At 46.5% G+C, this 22,567-nt stretch overlaps 1 protein-coding gene across 1 annotated transcript in view; it reads right to left on the bottom strand.

Moving 5' to 3' along the window:
• E2F2 (E2F transcription factor 2) overlaps positions 1-21,085 on the bottom strand; it is a 47,902-nt gene extending 26,817 nt beyond the window's left edge. The window contains exon 1 of the mRNA XM_070949690.1: positions 20,801-21,085. Coding sequence (XP_070805791.1) covers positions 20,801-21,085 — 285 coding nt within the window. The remainder of the gene's footprint in view (positions 1-20,800) is intronic.
• Positions 21,086-22,567: the final 1,482 nt, after the last annotated feature.

The raw sequence follows: 22,567 nt of genomic DNA, 5'->3' as shown, positions 1-22,567 counted from the left end.
ATTTCATCCAAACACAGATTATCTCCTTCTTTTCAGCAATAGACTGAAGGAGAAGTGGGCAACTATGGCCTTTTTACAACCTGTGAACTTCAACTCCCAGAATTCCTGAAATTTTATGACGGTCCCGTCATCATGTGACCACAAATTTCAACTTATTTTTCTCCTCCAGTTCCTGGTATTTCTGATTTCTTGCAAGAAACACCCATTGAATAAAAATGGGCTTGCTTAATGGCCTTAACAACGGCAGCATTTACTTAACAACTGTCACAAAAATTGCCAAAAAATTGAGTCTGGTCCTATGGTGACCTGTTTAACAACCGCAGTGACTTACAGTCGTAATTCCAGGCTCAATTACGGTGGTAAACCCGAGAACTGCCTGTAGCTATCCTGGCTGGAGATAACAAAATGTTAATTAATCCAGGGAAATTATGGACCCCAAGGTCATCCAGAAAAGGTTATGCTCAGCTCCGGCCCACGTTTCGTGGGCACATCTGTGTAACAAGATTGCAGGAGTTTGTCATGATCTTCGTGGGAGATTCTTTTTCAACTTTCCAGTTTCGTTTACAACCCTGGGATTTTGGGGTGATCTTCCACCTCAGTATTAACCCGGGATGACCCCGCATAGCTTTTCAAGGGATGCTCAGCCATTAATTCTACAAGATTAACGGACCAATTACACTCGCAGGCAAGATAAGACAAAGATCCGAAAGCAATTCCCCTCCGCGCACTGTGTTTTTAGTGGATTTACAACTCTATTATGTCACCAACCTTTTATAAGAAGCATTCCCTCCAATGACTGAAAGAATGGGTGAGGGGGAGGAGAGCAGGGAGTCTCTTTCAAGATTATAAATGCTTGTAGGATTGTTTTTTTAATTTTTTACCCTTTTGATTAAATGTCTTGAGTAACTTTTGGATTATTAAATGTACTCATAAATTTAACTTGGTAAAACTTCTAACTCAACTCTATTTTATGCACGCATGCCGACGCACCTATCAATGAAGGGCAGAGGAATAGGAATTGAGTTTTTGAAAAAAAGCCAAGTGCAGGCTTATTAAGTGGCATTAAAAAAAGGATTTGCACCCTCCCTTCCTAAAATGCTATTTTAGAACAACAACAAAAATCTTCAGGGAATTGAATCTTAACATTCTCCTTTTCTGCAGGATTTGAACTTTCCTGACTGTCATCAATAAGAGATTTATATCCCATTGCATCCCAGTTAGGGACGTGGTGGCTCAGTGGCTAAGACACTGAGTTTGTCGATTAAAAAGTTGGCAGTTGAGTGGTTCGAATCCCTAGCGCCGCATAATGGGGTGAGCTCCTGTTATTTGTCCCAGCTTCTGCCAACCTAGCAACACATAAAAAATGCAAGTAGAAAAATAGGGACCACCTTTGGTGGGAAAGTAGCAGCGTTCCGTGCGCCGTTGGCATTGAGTCATGCTGGCCACATGACCACGGAGACGTGTTCGGACAGCGCTGGCTCTTCGGCTTTGAAAAGGAGATGAGCACCGCCCCCTAGAGTCGGGAACTAGCACATATGTGCGAGGGAAAAAAAAAAGAGGATTTTTTTCTTTTAAATGCCTCTGATGATCCAAGCTGAGTTGCCTGATCGGCAGAGGCTTTTTTTTTTTAACTTTCAAAAGCATTTTTTCAGCCAAAGAGGTTGTAGAAAAAATGCTTTTAAAAGTAAAAAAAAAAAAGCCTCTGATGATTGTGCGGCACAGCTGGGTATGGGGGGGGGCAGGGATTTTTGCTACCGGTTCTCCAAACCACCTGCCTCCATCGCTACCAGATCAGGTGATCCGATCTGAACCAGGAGCATTTCACCCCTGCTTTGAACCCTATCCCATTTTAATAGGGAAACTCTCCAACCGCTGAAACTTGCACATCCCTGATCTTGGGGTGATAATTCTCCACCCAGTGATGCACGTTTTCATAAGAAAAGTCCTTGAAACCACATGACTTAAGAGCACCGATCCTGACCGCAAAGAACCCAAAAACAGCCTGAGAGCTGCTGAGTAATGATTAGGGAGGCCTCTGTCATGCCCAGAATGAAGACTCGGCTACAAGGATGGCAGGGGAACGTTTCAAGATGTCCTTAGATGGTTTCTCCCCCCCCCCCACTCATTATCCCACCCAGTGAAGAATCTCCTGGCCAGCCCACAGCTTCCTCTTGCAGAGACCGATAAGTCACAGTCTCTCTCGGAAAAAGGCAGCTCCTCTTATGCAACCCGTGTGTTGCAAACCAAAAGCCAGAAAATGGGTTTCTATCTTGTGGGCTCCATCATGTGGCCTCAAGGCAAGGAAAAAGAGACAAGATTTTTCACATAGGCCGGTTGGATAGCAGATCACAAGAATGAGCTCATTACATTATACAGGTAGTCCTCTACTTAAAAGGTAAAAGTTTCCCTTGCACATATGTGCTAGTCGTTCCCGACTCTAGGGGGCGGTGCTCATCTCCGTTTCAAAGCCGAAGAGCCAGCGCTGTCCGAAGACGTCTCCGTGGTCATGTGGCCGGCATGACTAAACGCCAAAGGCGCACGGAATGCTGTTACCTTCCCACCAAAGGTGGTCCCTATTTTTCTACTTGCATTTTTTATGTGCTTTCAAACTGCTAGGTTGGCAGAAGCTGGGACAAGTAATGGGAGCTCACCCTGTTACGCGGCAGTCGGGATTCGAACCGCTGAACTGCCGACCTTTCGATCAACAAGCTCAGCGTCTCAGCCACTGAGCCACTGCTACTCACCACCACAGTTTATTTAGTGATTGTTGTGAAGGGACAACAGCACTGAAAAGTGACTTATGACTCTTTTCCACGCTTGCAATTGTTGCAGTGGCCACCTGATTAAAATTCAGATGCTTGGCGACCGAGTCATATTTATGACCGAGGGGGTCATATGATCCCCTTTTTGTGACCTTCTGACAAGCAAAGTCAATGGGGATTCACTTAACAATCATGCTACTAACTTAACAACTGCAGGGGTTCACTTAGCCATTGTGGAAAGCTCGTAAAATGGGGCAAAATTCACTTAATAACTGTCTCGTTTAGCAACAAAAAATTTTTTTTGGTCTCAACTCAATTGTGGTCGTAAGTCAAGAACTACCTGAAATGTATCCTACAACCCTGTCAAAAAGGTAAAGGAACTGGCCTGCAAGGAGAAATATGGTCATGGCTGAAAAAGCATATTGTGTGTTTAGCTGTAAAAAGTCATTTGCTTTTATATCCCTTCTTTATTATCTTAATAAATAACTCAAGGCAGCAAACACACACAGTACTGCTTCCTCCTCCTATTTTCCCCACAATCCTGTGAGGCGAGTGGAGCTGAGAGAAAGAGACTGGTTCAAAGTCAACCAGTCAGCATTCATACCTAAAGCGGATCTAGAACTCACAGTCTCCTGGTGATTGGCCCAAAGTCACACAGTTGGCATTCATGCCTAAAGCGGGACTAGAACTCACAGTCTCCTGGTGATTGGCCTAGTCACACAGTTGGCATTCATGCCTAAGGCGGAACTAGAACTCACAGTCTCCTGGTGATTGGCCCAAAGTCACACAGTTGGCATTCATGCCTAAGGCGAGACTAGAACTCAGTCTCCTGGTGATTGCCCCCAAATCTCCCAGTTGGCATTCTTGTCTAGGGTGGGATTAGAACTCACAGGCTCCTGGCTTCTAGCCAGGTGTCTTAACCACTAGACCAAACTGCGTCTCTTAACTTATGTATATGTTCATATTTGCCACCACTGTGAAGTAAGGGGGAAAAAATGGAGATGGAAGCTGCAAGGTGGGAACCCCATACAACTAAAATATGGCCCATGATCAGTAGTGGGATTCAAATAATTTAACGGGTTCTCTGCCCTAATGACCAACTGGGTAGGCATGGCTCAATGGTCATGTGACCGTGTGGGTGTGGCCAACTCAACATCACTCAGGTTGATGGGCGCTTCACCTTAGCTGTTACATTGTGATAAGGGTTAACCAGAGAGGCAGTTTCTGTAAGCAAGGCAATAAAAATTAGGCTAGAAACACCACCAGAATGTTTCCTTCCTGCCTTCCTTACAGGATTAGCCCTGTAAAGTGGTGGGAAAAAACAAAATAAGATTTCTTCCAACAACCGATTCTCTGAAGGGCTTAGAAAGTTAACAACTGGTTCTCCCGAATAAGTGCGAACTGGCTGAATCCCACCACTGCCCATGGTCCACTACAGATGCCCACACTTCCAAATTTTCTTCCCAGCTTTCCATCCAACTGCTCAGTGAGATGGAGAAGGGAGGGAGACACATGGCAGTATGACCTACGTTCTCAAGAACATTGTGCTCTCCCAGCCCTTAAGAGTACGGCTGAGGTACAGATGTTCGATTCAGGGACCTACTAACAATCTGATCCAATCTCTAAACTGAATCAACTTTCCCGAAGTGGGTAATTAACTCAGACGAGATTAGTGAACCGAACGGCCTTTTGTACAAAGGCAGAAAAGCGTTTCCTCCTTGAATTAAAAACAACGGTCCAAACTGGGTCAACTTAATCTGAAACTTCAGTTAGGAAATCAGAAGCCATCTACTGTACTTTAATCTCTTAATCAAGACAACAATCTGTCACAATCTACACACCCTATAACAGTGATGGCTAACCTTTTTGCCATTGCATGCCAGGAGGGGGCCAGGGAGGGGGAGTCGCCCACGTGTGCCCACACCCATAATTCTATGCACCCCGCCCCCATGCATGCACGCATGAGCCCCCTTCTCTCCCCACTCCTGGTACGCGATGGCCCGTTAGGCCCAGTTTTCTCCCTCACCTGGCTCCAGAGCCTTTCTAGGAGTCTGGGGAGGGCAAAAATGGCCTCCCCCCACCCCAGGATGCCAGAAATGGCCCATTTGCCAACAACCGGAAGTTCGCAAACGGGCCATTTTCAGCCTCCAGAGAACCTCTGGGGGGTGGGGAAGGCCATTTTCGCCCTCCCCAGACTCCTGGAGAGGCCCTGGAGGCTGGGGACAGCAAAAAATGGGCCTTCCGGTCCCACTGGAAGTTGGCAAATGAGCTGAGCTCGTGTGCCCACTGATATGGCTACACGTGCCACCTGTGGCACACATGCCATAGGCTCACCATCACAGCCCTAGAAGATATAACCTGAGGTCTACTGGCATCGCCAAGAATTGAAACCTCTTGATCTTTGTGATCTCCTGAGTCATGGTAGTGCGTGTGTATTAATTTTGGTCACATCTAGAGCTAGCTCCAGTACCTTCATGGATCATCGATGGTCTTTGGAGGCCAGGCTGAGAATTACAGGCAGTCCTCAACTTACGACTACAATTGAGTCCAAAATTTCTGTTGCTAAGGGTCGTTAAGTGAGTTTTGACCCACATTGTACCCACAGTTGTTCAGTGAATCACTGCTGTTGAGACGTTAGCGACACGGTTGTTAAGTGAATCTGGCTTCCCCATTGACTTTGCTTGTCGCAAAAGATGATCCTATGGCCCTGGGACACTGCAACTGTCATAAATACGAGTCAGTGGCCAAGCGTCTGAATTCTGAGCATGCGCCTATGGGGAAGCTGCAATGGTTGTTAACTGTGAGAAATGGTCATAAGTCACTTTTTTCAGTGTCATTGTTAACTTCAGTCGCTAAATGAACTGTTGTAAGTCGAGGACTACCTGTACTGGCACTGCAAAAATAACAACCCATGGTAGAGTCGGGTGTTTGCCTTGGGCATGCCAAAGTTCTGTTTATTTACTTTTTAATCAAATAAATGGTTGCTTTGTATAAAAAAAGTCAGTGAGCTGGACAGTCCGGTTAACATCAAAGAGATGTGGGGGTGTCCTTTGTTCTCTTTGAGTTTGGTTGTTTTCTTGCACGTTTTTCAATATTCAAACCAGGTAACATCATCATCCCCATCATTTCTGCTGATGTTACCTAATTTGAGTAACGAGCCTGCAGGAAAACAACCAAGTTCTGATTCATCGTGTTGATTCTAAACTAGAGAAAGATTCAAAGTTAGAGAAACACCAAGGATTCTTCCTTTCAATCCTGATCTAAAAAATATTTTTCTTATTGATAAAAGAGATGTCTTGAAGCAGACCAGTACCATATCAAATACTTTGCCCTAACAGTAAGGTAAAGGTAAAGGTTCCCCCCGCACGTACGTGCTAGTCATTTCCGGCTCTAGAGGGCGGTGCTCATCTCCGTTTCAAAGCCAAAGAGCCAGCGCTGTCCAAAGACGTCTCTGCGGTCATGTGGCCGGCATGACTTAAAATGCCAAAGGCACATGGAACGCTGTTCCCTTACCACAAAAGGTGTCCCTATTTTTCTACTTGCATTTTTTATGTGCTTTCAAACTGCTAGGTTGGCAGAAGCTGGGACAAGTAATGGGAGCTCACTCCGTTACGCGGCGCTAGGGATTTGAACCACTGAACTGCCGACCTTTCGATCGACAAGCTCAGCGTCTTAGCCACTGAGCCACCGCATCCTTGCCCTAACAGTACTAAGACCTGATTTTGCAGAAAAAGGAAAAATGATTCCGAGGATTCTACCCTGCTAGTTATAACCAACTATGGGGGTAGTGCTCATCTCCGTTTCATGTTGAGCTAGCACTGTCCAAAGATGTTTCCACAGAGATGGGGCCAGCATGATGTGGCGGAGCACTGTTATCTTCCCACCAAAGTGGTACCTATTTATCTACTCACATTGGCATGCTTTCAAACTGCTAGGTGGGCAGAAGCTAGGCAAAGACGGGAGCTTGTCCGGTCACATGACGCTCCGGTCACGAACCCGGACTGTCGGCTTTCCAGCCGGCAAGCCCAGCATCTTAAACGCCATCGCTCCACCCATTTTGCTGTCCCGCACATTAATTCCCACTTAATTAATCCGCTTAAGTCCCCAACATGAACCCTTTCATGAGCCACGGTGGCGCAGTGGTTAGAGTGCAGTACTGCAGGCTACTTCTGCTGGCTGCCTGCAATTTGGCAGTTCAAATCTCACCAGGCTCAAGGTTGACTCAGCCTTCCATCCTTCCAAAGTGGGTAAAATGAGGCAATATGCTGACTCTGTAAACTGCTTAGAGAGGGCTGTAAAGCACTGTGAAGCGGTATATAAGTCTAAGTGCTATTGCTATTTTCAGATGAACTGAGAATTGCAACATCCAGAATTCAGATGCAGTGGTACTTCGGTACTTCTCGTTAATAGATTCCGGGAGGCGCAATGACTACCAAAAACAATGAGTACCAAACAAAATTTTCCCATAAGTAATCACGTAATAAGTCGAAAGGCAGCCAACATCGACAAATTCTAGCTTGTGAGTCGAGTACCAAACAAACGAGGAGTACCAGGACAAATTTTTCATGTCAAAATGCATTGTGTACCAAACTTTCAAAGCAGTTGAGTACCAAGGTACCACTGTATTCTCTTAAAGGGTGGAGAAGAAATTAACGGCATGATGGCCACACGGAAGGTGTGTCTACTGTGAGATATCTGAAAAACAACTTCGCAGCTGCGAGCAGATGTTGCGTTCTGCCACCTGGAACCCCTGTCAGATCATCTGAGCCTTGTGTTTTCCCGGTTCCTCTGCAACGGTGAAGTAGAAACGTTCTTTTGAAGACAGGACTCCCCAGGGGACCATGGTGCTGTGCCATTTATCTAAGCAGTGCCTGCACATATGCAAAACACACAGCTTGGGTAATGACTGACAAACAGCCAGCACAGTCACTTCAAAGAAGAGAGACAAAAAACAGAGACTGCCCGTAAGGCTGAGTGTACCATCCTCCAAACCACATCCATCCTGCCACCAACTCTTTTTTGCAAGTCAAGTCAAGTGACTTGCATTTCAAACACTGACCAGTTTCCTGCAAGAATTCTATACGGCCAACGCCTGTGAGTCAGGATGACCAAATACAGTCCAGAATGAAAGGAAGTGGAGTCCAAGTGCAAAATGCATCCATAAAACAAGGTTCACTGCCGTCTAGTTCTAACCGCTTAGCACCTTCCTTTTCTTGAGTATGCGCTAGTGCAGTGATGGCTAACCTTTTTGCCATCGCATGCCAAAAGCGGGGGGAGAGTGGGGGGGACTGTGCGCATGTGTTCAATGCACCCTGTCCCCTGCACATGCATGTGTGACCCCTCCGCACTCCCCCCGCTTTTGGCATGCGATGGTACAATGGGCCCAGTAGGCCTGTTTTTTGCCCTCCCCAGGCTCCAGAGGCTTTCTAGGAGCCTGGGGAGGGTGAAAACGGCCTTCCCCGCCCCACCCCCGGAGGCCCTCTGGAAGCCGGAAACAGCCCGCTTCCCGACTTCCGGTGGGCCCGGAAGGCCCGAAAATCAGCTGGCCAGCACACGCAGGCACGTTGGAGCTGAGCTAGGGCAATGCTCACATGCCCACAGATATGGCTCCACGTGCCACCTGTGGCACGCGTGCCATAGGTTCGCCAACATGGCTCTAGTGAATGAAGAGTTAACTGAGCCATTGGGCATTAGCACACCAACACGGTCAATAAGGAATAGCACAGAAGCAAGTGAACAGGCTGACACAGCTCCATTGCTTTGGTAGGCTTAGGAATAGAAGAAATAATCTTTCTGCTCCATCTTAATTTGACCACTTCATCTAGGGTGGGGAACAATGACCCCTTCATGACTTGTAGACTTCAACACCTAGAATTCTGGGAGTTGAAGTCCACAAGTCATAAAAGGGCCATCGTTCCCCACTCCTGTCCTACATTCATGGACCCAGAGGTGGTATTCAGCCGGTTTAGACCGGTTCGGGGGAACCGGTAGGAGAAATCGTGGGTGGGCCTGCCCATTCGCCCCGGCTCTATGCTGTCCTATTTAGGCATGTTTTTGAGGCCGGGCACATGCGTGGAAGGCACACACATGAGCAAAGCGCATGCGCGGAAGGCCGGGCGGATGCGTGGAGGTGGTGCGTGTGAGCGAAGCGACCGCATGCGCTCATATTTTCAGTGCTGGGAGAACCAGTAGGCAAATTATGTGAATTCCACCTCTGCATGGACCAATTCCCAGAATCCCCTGGCTGTCACATCTACTGACACCAGCATTGGGGAAATGTCAAGAGAAGCTTTACAAGCGTCACATCACATCAGGTTGCATCAAGCACACACTGACCTTCTGCACGTCTGCGGGTGTGCCCTCCAAAGCACAAATGGTAATAATTGATGCAGCATTTGGTTTCATAGGACAGATTGCTTTCTTAATACTTCCTTTCAGAAACCTTAACGATTGATTATGAGGATTTCACCTTCAGGCAAAGAATATATTCACGAAGAAAGGCCCATTCATGACCCCTACCAAAAAATAACATTTTATTTAATATACTAACTAGGCTAGTGATGGCTAACCTTTTCTGGACCGAGTGCCCAAAGTGGGTGCGTGCATGAATGCGTGCGCACGTGCCCAAACCTTCCAAATGCAATGTGCATGCACCCCCCACTCACGCATGTATGTGCATCCCTTGTGCATGCACATGTGCCCCACCCCCCAGTGCATGCGCAGCAGAGACCCGAAGACCAGGGGGAGGCGCACATGCATGCACAGTGGAGCTGAACTGGGGCGACGGCTCACATGCCATCAGAGAGCACTGCGTGCCACCTCTGGCACATGCCATAGGTTTGCCATCATGGAACTAGATCAATGCAACCATTATGAAACATGCAAGGAATGAGATTACCCTTCTTAAAAGGGGGTTCACCAAATGCAAACAAGAGCATGGATAGCTCAGCAGACCAATGCATTGTAATTAACATCCAGCTGTTTGCAGTTACTGTAAGTTCGAATCTCACCAGGCTCAAGGTTGACTCAGCCTTCCATCCTTTCTAAGGTAGGTAAATTGAGGACCCAGTTTGTGGGGGCAATAAACTGACTTCGTATAAAATATACAAAAGTATGAAGGCTATTGCTTAATGCACTGTAAGCCGCCCTGAGTCTCCGGAGAAGGGCGGCATATAAATCAAATTAAAAAAAAAAAAAAAAGAGCGATGGACTCAGTCCAAGTAGTGCTTTTGGTTGCGATCATGGGAAAACATCTAGATGTCAAAATCTATAGGTATGTTAAGGGGCACGCATGAGAGAGGCTTGCTTGAGATACACCATTCAGATAGAGCTTGAGCACTAAAAGAGAAGGTCAACTTTTCCCAATCTATTCATAAGCCAGCTTTCTCTAATTTTCCTCTAATGTATTGGAACTACCATTTCCAAAACTCCGAATTAACGTAGCCGTGGGAACTGTAGTCCAGACAAACCGAGCAGCTTCATACTGTATCCATAAATCAACATGGTTTGTCTGGATTCACATAATGGGTCAAGCCACAAACAAACCACCTTAAAATTGCATGCGATTGTGCAAACCCAGTGGTAGGATTCAAGTTGTTTGTTGACCTGCTAAGACTTTTCAGATTATAGCTCCAAAGTCTGAGGGTATGAAGCTAAAGAAGATAATCTTCACTTTCATTATTACCTTGTTGAACTGGGAAATTTCTCAAAGGGCAATTTAAGGCACTAACCCATAAGAAAGAAAGAAAGAAAGAAAGAAAGAAAGAAAGAAAGAAAGAAAGAAAGAAAGAAAGGAAGGAAGGAAGGAAGGAAGGAAGGAAGGAAGGAAGGAAGGAAGGAAGGAAGGAAGGAAGGAAGGAAGAAAGAGGGAGGGAGGGAGGGAGGGAAGGAAGGTGGGAAGGAAGGAAGGAAGGAAAGAAAGAAAGAAAGGAAGGAAGGAAGGAAAGAAAGGGAGGGAGGGAAGGTGGCAAGGAAGGAAGGAAGGAAGGAAGGAAGGAAGGAAGGAAGGAAAGAAAGAAAGAAAGAAAGAAAGAAAGAAAGAAAGAAAGAAAGAAAGAAAGAAAGAAAGAAAGAAAACCTGACCAGTTGGGCGAAAATGGCATGAAATCCACATTAGACCCACACGGAGCTGTTCGGTCAACCAGGAATTTGAAAAACCAGAAAGAGAAACTAGAGGAAAAGTAAGTTATGTCTATCCTGACAGGAGGGCATCTAACCGAAAGTTGACACCTGTTGGGAGGCATCAAATGTCCATGAGATGGGAAGAGTGATCCAGGCTTCCCTGCCAATTAAACCCACTGGCCAAGGCACTCAGCAGATGTTCCAGAGGCCGCCTGTGACAGTTGCAGAACTCATTTAGAGACCCTCCATCAGAGACATTCCTATATAGGTAGTCCTCAACTTACGACCCCAATGGAGTCCAGAACTTCTGTTGCTAAGTGAGACATTTATTAAGTGAGTTTTGCCACATTTTACCTTTGTTGCCATGGCGGTTAAGTGATTCATTGCAGTTGTTAAATTAGCAACCCGGTTGTTAAGTGAATCTGGCTTCCCCATTGACTTTGCTTGTCAGAAGGTCGCCATCACATGACCCTGGGACACTGCAACCGTTATAAATGAGTCAGTTGCTAAGTATCCAAATTTTTTATCATGTGGGCATGGGGATGCTGCAATGGTCGTAAGTGTGAAAAACGGTCACAAGTCATTTTTTTTCACGGCCGTTGTAACTCTGAACAGTCACTAAATGAACTGTTGTAAATTAAGGACTGCCTTTATAAAGGAAGACCCTAAACACATCACCTGTATTGACTTTTCCGAATCTGGGGCCTTCCAGATGTATTGAGCTGCTATTACCAACATCTGGGAATAGCAGATGTATTGAGCTGCTAACCAACATCTGGATCAGGGCTGAAGAACCTCTAATACTGTCACTGAATTACCAGTATTTTATTCGGCATTCCCCAGCCAGGAGGGTCCATTGTGACAGAAGCTAGGAACTGCAATTCAGGAACATCTGAAGGATTATAGGATCTCAACCCTGAGCTGTAATGGAAACATGCCCCAATACTCCAACTAGGATACTAGTGTAGACATAGTCATAATGTCTAGTTTGATGAAAAGAAGGACATGGGGAGACATGATAGCAGCCTTCCAATATCTTAGGGGCTGCCACAAAGAAGAGGGAGTCAAGCTATTCTTCAAAGCACCCGAGGGCAGGACAAGAAGCAATGGGTGGAAACTAATCAAGGAGAGAAAACAACTTAGAACTAAGGAGAAATTTCCTGACAGTTAGAACAATGAATCAGTGGAACAACTTTCCTCCAGAAGTTGTAGATGGTCCAACACGGGAAGTTTTTAAGAAGATGTTGGCTAGCCATTTGTCTGAAGTGGTGTAGGGTTTCCTGCCTAGGCAGGGGGTTGGACTAGAAGACCTCCAAGGTCCCTTCCAACTCCAACTCTTATTCTAATAATCCAGGGGACTGAGGAAAAAAGAGGACAGGGCTGAGAATTTTTTTTTATTTAAATCGATTTTTTTTTTTGCTTTTATCAAATTTATTTTAATGAAATGCTTTTGGAGTAAAAATCTATCTGAAGATAGTTTTCTATGTAAGATACATTAATAATTTAGTTTATTCAGCAAGAAATAGAGCTTAATTATCGAGCATGAAGCTGTGTATTCTGCAATATTTACATTTGTGGTAAACTCATTCAACGAATCCAAGCTAAATAGGAAACCTTTGTTTTGTTTGCAAATAATAATAGTAAAGATTCTAAAAACCAGCAAGAATGACTCCTTATATTTAAAGAGCACCTGTCATTTCAGATCCATCATGGCAGTGCCTGTTAGTGGACATCCACTCACCTGCAGCCAATCACGTCCCTTGTTGGGTTACTGCCGCATCACCAGCCATCCCAATAAAGTGAATGAGACTGTCGGTGAGTCAACAGCAGGTCAGAGGAGCCGCTGCAGTTGCTCTTTAAAAAATATGATTTAAATCGACTTGATTTAAATCAAATCCACCGTAATCTAAATAAATAATTCTATTCAGTTAAAATAAAGTTATTTTAGTTTTTGCCATTCACATTTCATTCCGTCTTTCCTTTTGTAATCTTTCTGTAATGATTCTATTCTACCATTTCTTTGATATTCGTGTTAACTCTAGTTGTCCTGTGGCGAGTTGTCCCACGGCGAGTTGACTGCGGCAAATTGTCATAGACCCCACCAGTGCTAGGTCTATCAGTGCTAACATCATCCTCACCTACTACTAGACCCGTGATGGCGAACCTATGGCACGCGTGCCACAGGTGGCCTGCGGAGCTATGTCGCCTGGCATGCTAGCTCAGCTCTGGCGTGCATGCGCGCACCGGCCAGCTGATTTTCGGGCCTTCTGGGCCCACCAGAAGTAGGGAAACAGGCTATTTCCTGCCTCCAGAGGGCTAGGGGTGGGGAAGACCCGTTTTTCTTTCTCACCTGCCTCCAGATTCTCTCTATCCATCTGGGGAGGGCAAAAACAGCCTTCCCCACCCCCTCAGAGGCCCTCCAGAGGCCCAAAACAGCCGGTTCCCAACTTCCAGTTGGACAGGAAGTGACTTTTTTTGCTGTTCCCCAGCCTCCAGAGACTCCTGGAGAGGGGGTGGGGAAGGCTGTTTTCGCCCTCCCCAGTTGCATAGAGAGAATCTGGAGCCAGGTGAGAAAGAAAAACAGGCCTACCGGGCCATCGCGTGCCAGGAGTGGGGGTCAGAGGTCGCACACGCATGCGTGGGGACGGACGCATAGAATTATGGGTGTGGGCATGCACGCATGTGCAAACTTCCCCCGCCCCCCTTCTTGGCATGTGTTGGCAAAAAGATTAGCCATCCCTGTACTAGATCATGGGTCGGAAGCATGAAAAACGGTTGTAAGTCATTTTTCAGCGCCATGGTAACTTTGGATGATGACTCAATGAACTGTAAGTCAAGGACTACCTGTAGATTGAGCCACAGCAATATACCTAGAAACAAGCTGGAGCAGATGATTACTTTGGTGACTATGGCAAAAAGCATCGTTTCACCCTACCTTGGAGAATGAACTATTCCTGCATTTAACCAAGAAAACCACATGGACAAGCAAGATAAAAGGTTGCAAAAGGGGAATCACATGACCCCTGGACACCGCAGTGGTCATAAATGTGGGTCAGTTCCCAAGTGTCTGAATTTTGATCATGTGACCCTGGGGAATGCTGCAATGGTCATTAAGTGTGAAAAATGGTTGTTAAGTCACTTTAGTTCAGTGTTGCTGTAACTTCGAATAGTTGTTAAATAAACTGTTGCAAGTCGAGGACTACCTGTACAGTGGGAACATGGGAGTGTAGAACAGAACAGAATAACACAGTTGGAAGGGACTTTGAAGTTCTTCTAGTCCAACCCTCTGCTCATGCAGGGAACCCTATACCTTTACAGACAAATGGTTGTCCAATCTCTTCTTTAAAAGTTCCAGCGTTGGAGCATCCACGACTTCTGGAGTCAAGTTGTCCTACTGATTAATTGTTCTAACAGTCATGGAATTTCTCCTTAGTTCTAGGTTGTTTCGCTCCTTGATTAGTTTCCATCTATTGCTTCTTGTCCTGCCTTCGGGTGCTTTGGAGAATAGCTTGACTCCCACTCCTTTGTGGCAGCCCCTGAGATATTGGAACACTGCTATCATGTCTCCCCTAGTTCTTCTTTTCATTAAACGGTGTAAGTCACCCACACGGAATAACCCAACCCAGCGAAATACAAAATGAACTGGCTGCTCATTTAACATCCTAGGCATCAGTGAATTGAAATGGACTGATGTCGGACGCAATCAGAAAATCATACCCGAGACATGGAAAACCAAGAAGGAACCACATTATTTCATAGTCAGGAAGGGCATAGCAAACATGCTACTTGGATGTCATGCAGTCCATAATCAAATAGCAATTAAACTTCACAGGCAATCCTTTCATTATCTTGGACATTTCTCCCAAGATAATGTTCTAAACGTGATGCAGAAGAGAAAGTTATGTCAAGTTCAAGAGGAAGTTTTATGGCCAAGTTCAACCAGAAATCAACAGAACATGCCAGCAGGATGTGTTGTCTGTGGTTGGGAGACTGGAATGCCAAAGCTGGAATTGTAAAGAGGAAAGCCTAGTTGGCACTTATATTCTGGGAAACAGAAATGAAACAGGAGAACAACTTGTCAGTTTTGGTTCCTCCAATAATATATTTGTTGCTAGACTTCGAGCCATCAAAATGACACTTATTTACATGGACATAAACAGAGCGCACAGAAATAAACTACATTATTGGTCTCAGGAAATAGAAGAGCTCGGTTATAGCTGTGGGAGGAACAGATGGATCAGATCACAAACCACTCTTGTGCAAGTTCCAAGGGTCCAAGTGGTAGAACAAAACAGCAGTTTCCACCATAAGATCTTGAGCCATTTTTAAGAATGCCAGGGATCACTTTGAAATCTTAAACTTCATTGATAAGGAATCAAAGGACCCGTGGAACAAAATTAAAGAAGTCATTAAGGACAAATGTGAAAAGAGACTTCCAAAGACCAGGAAAGTGAAGAAAACCAACTGGATGTCAGAACAGATGGTGGACATTTTCAAGTCAAGGGACAACAAAGCAAAGTTCTTAGGAAGAACTGAAATTCTTTGATAATTTCAGAAAGCTGTTAGAAGACAAGAAACAGCCCGACAACAATTATCTGTACAGGCAGTGAAGATGGAAACAAGAAAAAAAAGAGAAAGCTAAGCTATGTAAGCAAAGTTCTTAGGGTCCCTATTTCTCTTTTTTAAAGTTTTTTTTATTAATAATACAAAATTAAAAAAACATTGGACATAGATGACATTGGATATATATATATATATATATGGGTCCCTATTTTTCTACTTGTGGCAAAGTAGCAAAGAAGAATGGTACAAATGAGACTTTTGAGGAAGGGCTGGCTGAATCCAGGGCTTAGATACTACTTCCATTTCCCCTCTTTCCTAGGTTTACATGCACACTTTCTAAAATCTTCCTTCCATCCCTCCATCCATAGCAATAGCAATAGCACTTAGACTTATATACCGCTTCATAGTCCTTTTACAGCCCTCTCTAAGCGGTTTACAGAATCAGCCTATCGCCCCCAACAATCTGGGTCCTCATTTTACCCACCTCGGAAGGATGGAAGGCTGAGTCAATCTTGAGCTGGTGAGATTTGAACTGCTGAACTGCTGGCAGCCAGGAGTCAGCAGAAGTAGCCTGCAGTACTGCACTCTAACCACTGCACCACCTCGGCTCGACCTCAGAGTTGTGTTTGACCTTGGAGGGCCAGGGGTGGGCGTGGCCATGGTGGGCATGACCAGCTCGACATCACTCGTGTCGGGGGCACATGTGGTGGCCAAGGCAGGACTTCCCTGAGATTCTCCCTCACTCTCATTATAATCTCCTTCCTTCCTTCTTTCTTTTTCCTTCCCTCTTCCTTCTCCTTTCTTCTTCCTTCCCCTCATTTTTTCTTCCTTGCTCTCTTCCCAATTTTCCTTCTTCTTCTTTGTCTTTCCTCTTTCCCTTTCCTGTCCTTTCCTGTCCAAAAGGAAACATTTCTCCTTTTGTTTAGACAGCCCTCTGCCAGCGAAAACAGAGCTGGGGGGGGCACTCCCTTTTAGTTGGCAGAGGCCCTGCAGGCCAGTCCTTTGCTGTTTCCAGGCCGGCCCTGCAGGCCAGATCTTAGCCCCCCACGAGCCAGATCCGGCCCATGGGCCTTGAGTTTGACACCCTTGTACTAGATGCTTAAACTGGTTTTGGAAAAGGCCCAGGAAGAAGATACGTTGCTGATGCACACTGGGATGCCAAAAGGTACCCAAAAGAAGTGAAATGGGTGCTTCACGGACCATAGAAAGCTTCTGATTTGGCGATCACATTAAGCCATGCAATTTCCTTAGAAAATGGGAATGCCAGAACATGTCCTTGTCCTTGTGCAAAACCTCTACACAGGACAGGAAGTTACAATCCAGACAAAACATGGTGAAGAAGACTGGTCCCAAGGATGCTAACAAGGTTGTATGCTCTTCTCTTATTTGTTCAACCTACATGCACAGTTTTGAGAAGGAAGGACTCACTGGAGAAGAGCTTAATGCTGGGAAAGACTGAGGGCAAAAGAAGGGGATGACAGAGAACGAGGTGGCTGGATGGAGTCGCTGAAGCTGTCGGCATGAGCTTAAATGGACTCCAGAGGATGGTAGAGGACAGGAGGACCTGGAGGAACGTTGTCCAATGGGGTCGTGATGGGTCGGACACGACTTCGCAACTAACAACAACAACATGCATAGTATATACTGAAGGAGGCTTGATTGGAAGAAGAGAAGGGTGGTTTTAAAACCGGAGGAAGAAGTATGAATAACCTGTGCTAGGCTAATGATGCCACACTGATACCTAATAATGGAAATGCTCCATTAAATCCCCATTCAGAAAGACCTGGCATCTGTTCAGGCAGCCAACACCATAGCTCTGCCTGGTTCACACATCATCTTAAAAATATGGGACTTAATTGCATTTAGCTTAGCATTGTTCAGTGTTGGATGTACAGTAGTACCTCGGTACTCATCATTAATTTGTTCCAGGAGACATCCTAAGTACCAAAAATGATGAGTACCAAACTTTTCCCATATGGAATAATGTAGTTGAGTCACAAGGCAGCCAACAGCAACTTCTAGCTTGTGCGTCAAATACCAAAACAACAACAACAAATACTGGGGACAAACTTTTCACATCAAAATGCATTGAGTACCAAATCTGGTGAGTTTCTGAGCCATTGAGTATCAAGGCATCACTATACAACTGAGTTCTGTAAACTCAGTCACAATGGTTTGCAAACCACGGTTTTTGCTTAGCAAAATGAACTCACAAGGTTTCACACACTATGCCAAGCCAAGTAGCACGAATCACAAGAATCATGAGCCTAGGTGGCCTTCAAATGTTGAAAAATAAGGTGAATAAATCACAGTAGGCTATGTTTGTACATCTGAAGTCAAAATCAAGGGCACAGCATAGTTGCTTGATACAATATGTAAGTCTAAGGTAAAGGTAAAGGTTCCTCTCGCACATATGTGCTAGTCGTTCCCCACTCTAGGGGGCGTTGCTCATCTCTGTTTCAAAGCCGAAGAGCCAGCGCTGTCCGAAAACGTCACCGTGGTCATGTGGCCAGCATGACTAAACGCCAAAGCCGCACAGAATGCTGTTACCTTCCCACCAAAGGTGGTCCCTATTTTTCTACTTGCATTTTTTACGTGCTTTCGAACTGCTAGGTTGGCAGAAGCTGGGACAAGGAACGGGAGCTCACCCCATTACGCGGCACTAGGGATTCAAACTGCTGAACTGCCGATCTTTCGATCGACAAGCTCAGCATTTTAGCCACTGCGTGGATTAAATTGCTTGCTTCCAAGGAGGCTACCTGTCCTTCTGCTCTAGGAGTCACTGCTTTGTACTGGTTTACTCCCAAGTCAAGTCCCTTGGTATCCTGCAGATCAACCATTTAGGTAGAAACCCACACATTACATTCTTCTAAGGTAAGGAGTATTTACTCTCAAAGGAACTGTGAGAAATTGGTTATCCTGCCAGCTCTGATTGGACTCAAAACATCTACAACCCCCAGCCAACATAGACAATAGTCAAATATGATGGAAGCTGAAATACAAAGGATCATGTGTGATCCCTTTATCCCTACTTTAAATAGGTCTCGCCATCCATTTTCTAGGATTATACATCCAGAGATCTTATGACCCTAACCTCCACAGTCAGGAGTATTACGTCCTTGAAAATAAGTTGGAAATTCATTAGAAAGCAACTGTCATTATAAGTTACATGTAAGCTTTCTTAGAACCTCTGACTAGCCAATCCAGAAAAGCAGAAGGTAGTTCACCAAGATCTTGGCCTCCTCCAGCATCTGTTCTGGTCATCTTAACACTAACAGCTTTAGCAGCACTAGGTGGACTGCATTCCATGCTGATGTTCTTCTCATGTCCCAGTGTATCCTCATTCCAAAATACAGTAAGAATGTCAGGGCGACCTGTCCTTTATCACTTGGCAAATCCAGGCTGTTCAGTTTGGAAGCAGGCAGTCCTTGCTATTTGCCCAGTTATTTTAGGGTATTAGCAACCTCCTCAATTTTGAATTGTGCATAGTCAAGGCCACGGTTTTCCCAGTTGCAACGTATGGCTGTGAAAGTTGGACCTGTAAGGAAGGCTGATTGCCAAAGAACTGAGGCCTTTGAACTCTGGTGCTAGAGAAGACTCCTGCAAGTCCCTTGGACTGCAAATCGGTCAGTCCTAGAGGAGATCAACCCTGACTGCTCTTTAGATGGCCAGATCCTGAAGATGAAACTCAAATACTTTGGCCACCTTATGAGAAGGAAGGACTCACTGGAGAAGAGCCTAATGCTGGGAACGATTGAGGGCAAAAGAAGAACGGACAGCAGAGAATGGGGTGGCTGGCTGGAGTCACTGAAGCAGTAGGTGTGAGCTTAAATGGACTCCAGAGGATGGTAGAGGACAGGAAGGCCTCAAAGAACGTTGTCCATGGGATCATGATGGATCGGACACGACTTCGCAACTAACAACAAACAATTTTGAATAAACTGGGGAGAAACTTAGTTTAGATGCTTGGCAAACCAGAGAGTCTGAGCCCCTGTTCTTTGTCTTTCATCTTCCTTTCCTTAAACCAAGCTCAAGATTCCTGCATTCTGGAACACCCTTGCCATCCCATAATGCCATTTCAAGAAGCATCACCAACATCTGCTAGAGGCCTAGGTGTAACTTTCAACTCATGCACATTCCAAGGTAAAAAAAAAAAACTCTGGAGGCTGGAAGGAGAGAGAGAGAAACTCAGACAGTTAGAAATATCAATGAGTCCACAGGTAAAGTTTGGAACCATCTCTTCATATGTTCTCCTCCAAGCTGTAGTAGATGGCACTGTGCGTTTAATATTCTTCTTCTCCTTTGTATTTAGATATAAGCTTCCTTCCCTGGTCTTTCCATTATATATATATGAGAAAGACCAAGGAAGGAAGCCTACATATATATAGTTAAGGGAGAATTACAAATTCCTCTAATTTGTACAACAAAAAGGAGAAGCAAAGCCCAGGGGAAGTTAAGACAGCCTTGAGAATCACATCTTTTTGAGTATTTGGGCAGGACACTTCCCCCATCTCCCTCTTCTCTCCCCCCACCAGCATAAACCCACAAAGGACAAGTGAATGTGCCTCCCCCCACCAAAACTCAGATTTGGTGGTCCAGACTGTGAAACTATTTTAATAAGGCACCAAACTCGCAGAAGGACACAAGAGCAGTCTTCACCCAACATCTTAAACCATGCTGAGTTCCCTCCAAAAGAGAGGGGTTTGGGTTTTTTTTAAAACAAACTTTCATAGCTGGATTCCAGCAAAGCTTTGTGCCATGAAACAAGCCAGCTCAGTAGATTGGAGGTCAACCTTATGGTGGATTGGGTTGACTTGAAGCATTATGCCAAGCAAGGACTTAACTGGTGGTTTGGGAGCATACCCAGATTGGATGGGGTGATCCCAGACGATCAAATAAACTACACCATGGTTTATAGTGTGCCCCCCCCAAAACTCAGATTTGGTGGTCCAGACTGTGAAACTATTTTGATAAGGCACCAAACTCGCAGAAGGACCCAAGAGTGGTCTTCACCCAACATCTTAAGCCATGCTGAGTTCCCCCCCAAAAGAGAGGGTGGCTTTTTTTAAAAACAAGCTTTCATAGCAAGGACTTAACTGGTGGTTTGGGAGCATACCCAGATTGGATGGGGTGGACCCCAGACGATCACCCCCAAATCAAATAAACTACATCCCGGCTTATAGTACCTTGGGTGAACCCCAGGCCCTTGTTTCTGGATCTGGATCCAGGTGGGCATAACAAAGAGTTTCCCAAGGACTCCCCCAAACTTAAATCCCCCCCCCAAAAGGACACAAGAATTAATGAGTTATCAAACAGAGGGAGGGAGGGAGGGAGGAAAAAAAAAGAGAAATTACCGGCAGTTTTCCCGTGGAGGCGGATCGCATGGCTTTGATCTCAGGTCCATGGGGGGTGGCATAAAGGCAACCGCCTCGAGGCAACGGCGCGACCACCGCCGTTTGGGGGTACACCTGAGCGAAGTAGGCTGCGGGGAGAGCCCGCACCGGCGGGCCTGCGAGATCGGCCACCACCAGCTCGGCAGAGCCGCCGACAGCCATGCTTTTCTTTTGTGACTGGGGGGGGACGAAGGAAGGCGCCCCTCGGCCGGGGGCGGAAGGCCCAGCTTTGGGGATTCTCAGCATGGCCTTCCTCCGAGAGGCCAGGCGCCACCAGGAAGCCCTCGCAACTCCGGCCACGCGTGTCGGGACCGACCTGGGAAGGTACAATGGGGAAAGTCCTCCTAGCCATTTAAAACTGCCATCGGTGGGGGTGGGGTGGGGGTAAACCTACCCAGGATCGGTCCCTAGGGTGCTTTGGAAAGAGGGGAGAGGAAAGTGGGGGGAAGGGGGGAAAAAAAAAAGTCCAAAGCGAGGTTTTGCAAGCGCAGCGTGGGAAGATTCGTTCACACGGTCCGGGTTTCTTCATTCATTTTTTTTCTTGGACGAGGCAGCCATCGGGGTGAGTGGGTGGGTGTCGGGGGGGTTTCACTCCTTCTTTCCTCTGCTTTCCCCCGTCCCCGGCTTCTTCTCCAACCAGGCACGTTGGGCGCGGGCTCCCCCCAACACAAAGCACCCCGAGATTCTCGCCGGCTTTTTCCAGAGGGGACTTTCCCGGGAGTTGGGCTGCAAAGTTGCAAGCTCGGCCAGGCTCATGCCCGACCAATGCCCGCCACCCGCGACTCTTCTTGCAAAAAAAAAAAAAAAGAAGAAAAAAAGCTTTTGTAGCGGGTGGGGGGGGAGGGGAGAGGCAGAGAAAACGCAGGATTGAAATAATAATAATAATTAAAAAAAAAAAAACCTCCGGGGTGGGCTGCTTTTTTTTTTTTTTTTTTTTTTTGCAAAATGCCCGGGGACCCGGGGTTGGGCGAACGGGAAGGTTTCCCCTGCCCCTCCGATCTCCGCTCCTACTGTCTATATAAGCTGGCAAGGCTGCGAGGCTTTTGGAAGCACCACCAACCGGGTACGGATCGAGCACCAGCCCGGGCCCTGAACCCGAAGGCGACCCTCCTAGCGCCTTTCATGGGCTTCTTCCGACTTGCAATGCTCCATAGGATTCCCGGCTGGGCTGCTGCAAGTTTTCCGGCCGTTGCCAAAGCTGCCGGGGCCAAGGATGGATCTGGATTGGGACAAGAAAGGACCCGATGGCTGCCCAGCCCTTTCTCTTTCCGTTCCTCCTTCACTCGCTTTTTTTTTTTTTTTTTAAGCGCCAAACTACGTGCCGCGAAATTCAGATCTCCCGCGGAAAAGGCCGCGCTCCCATTGGCCGGCGCAACACCAGCGCGTCCCCGCCCACCGGATTTGATACATTTTGTACCGCGAGGAGGAAGACCGGAGGTTCGGCTCTTAAAGGGGAAGCGCGGCGTGGCCCCGGCGCTGCACGAGGCGCCAATGAGCCTCCGCCTTCTTTGCCCCCCGCCCGTCAGGGGGGCGTGGGCGGAGCCAGGGTAATACTGACCCTGGGATGGCCCTCTTCGCACGCCTGTCGGCTCTGGGGCTTAAAGCAACAACCCCGGGGGAGAAGCCGAGGGACGCCTGGCTTGGGCAGGTCCTCCGGGCGGTGACCCGGGACCGGAGATGGCGTTGGGGTTGGCAGCGGGCGGCTCCGGGGCTCCAGGTCCTGCTGGC

Source organism: Pituophis catenifer, unplaced genomic scaffold (genome assembly GCF_029215685.1).
Source record: "Pituophis catenifer annectens isolate HBS135680 unplaced genomic scaffold, rPitCat1.0.hap2 SCAF_9, whole genome shotgun sequence".
NCBI classification, from domain to species: domain Eukaryota; kingdom Metazoa; phylum Chordata; class Lepidosauria; order Squamata; family Colubridae; genus Pituophis; species Pituophis catenifer.
Note: the sequence above shows the minus strand (reverse complement) of the source record. Positions and strands in the feature narration are given on the sequence as shown.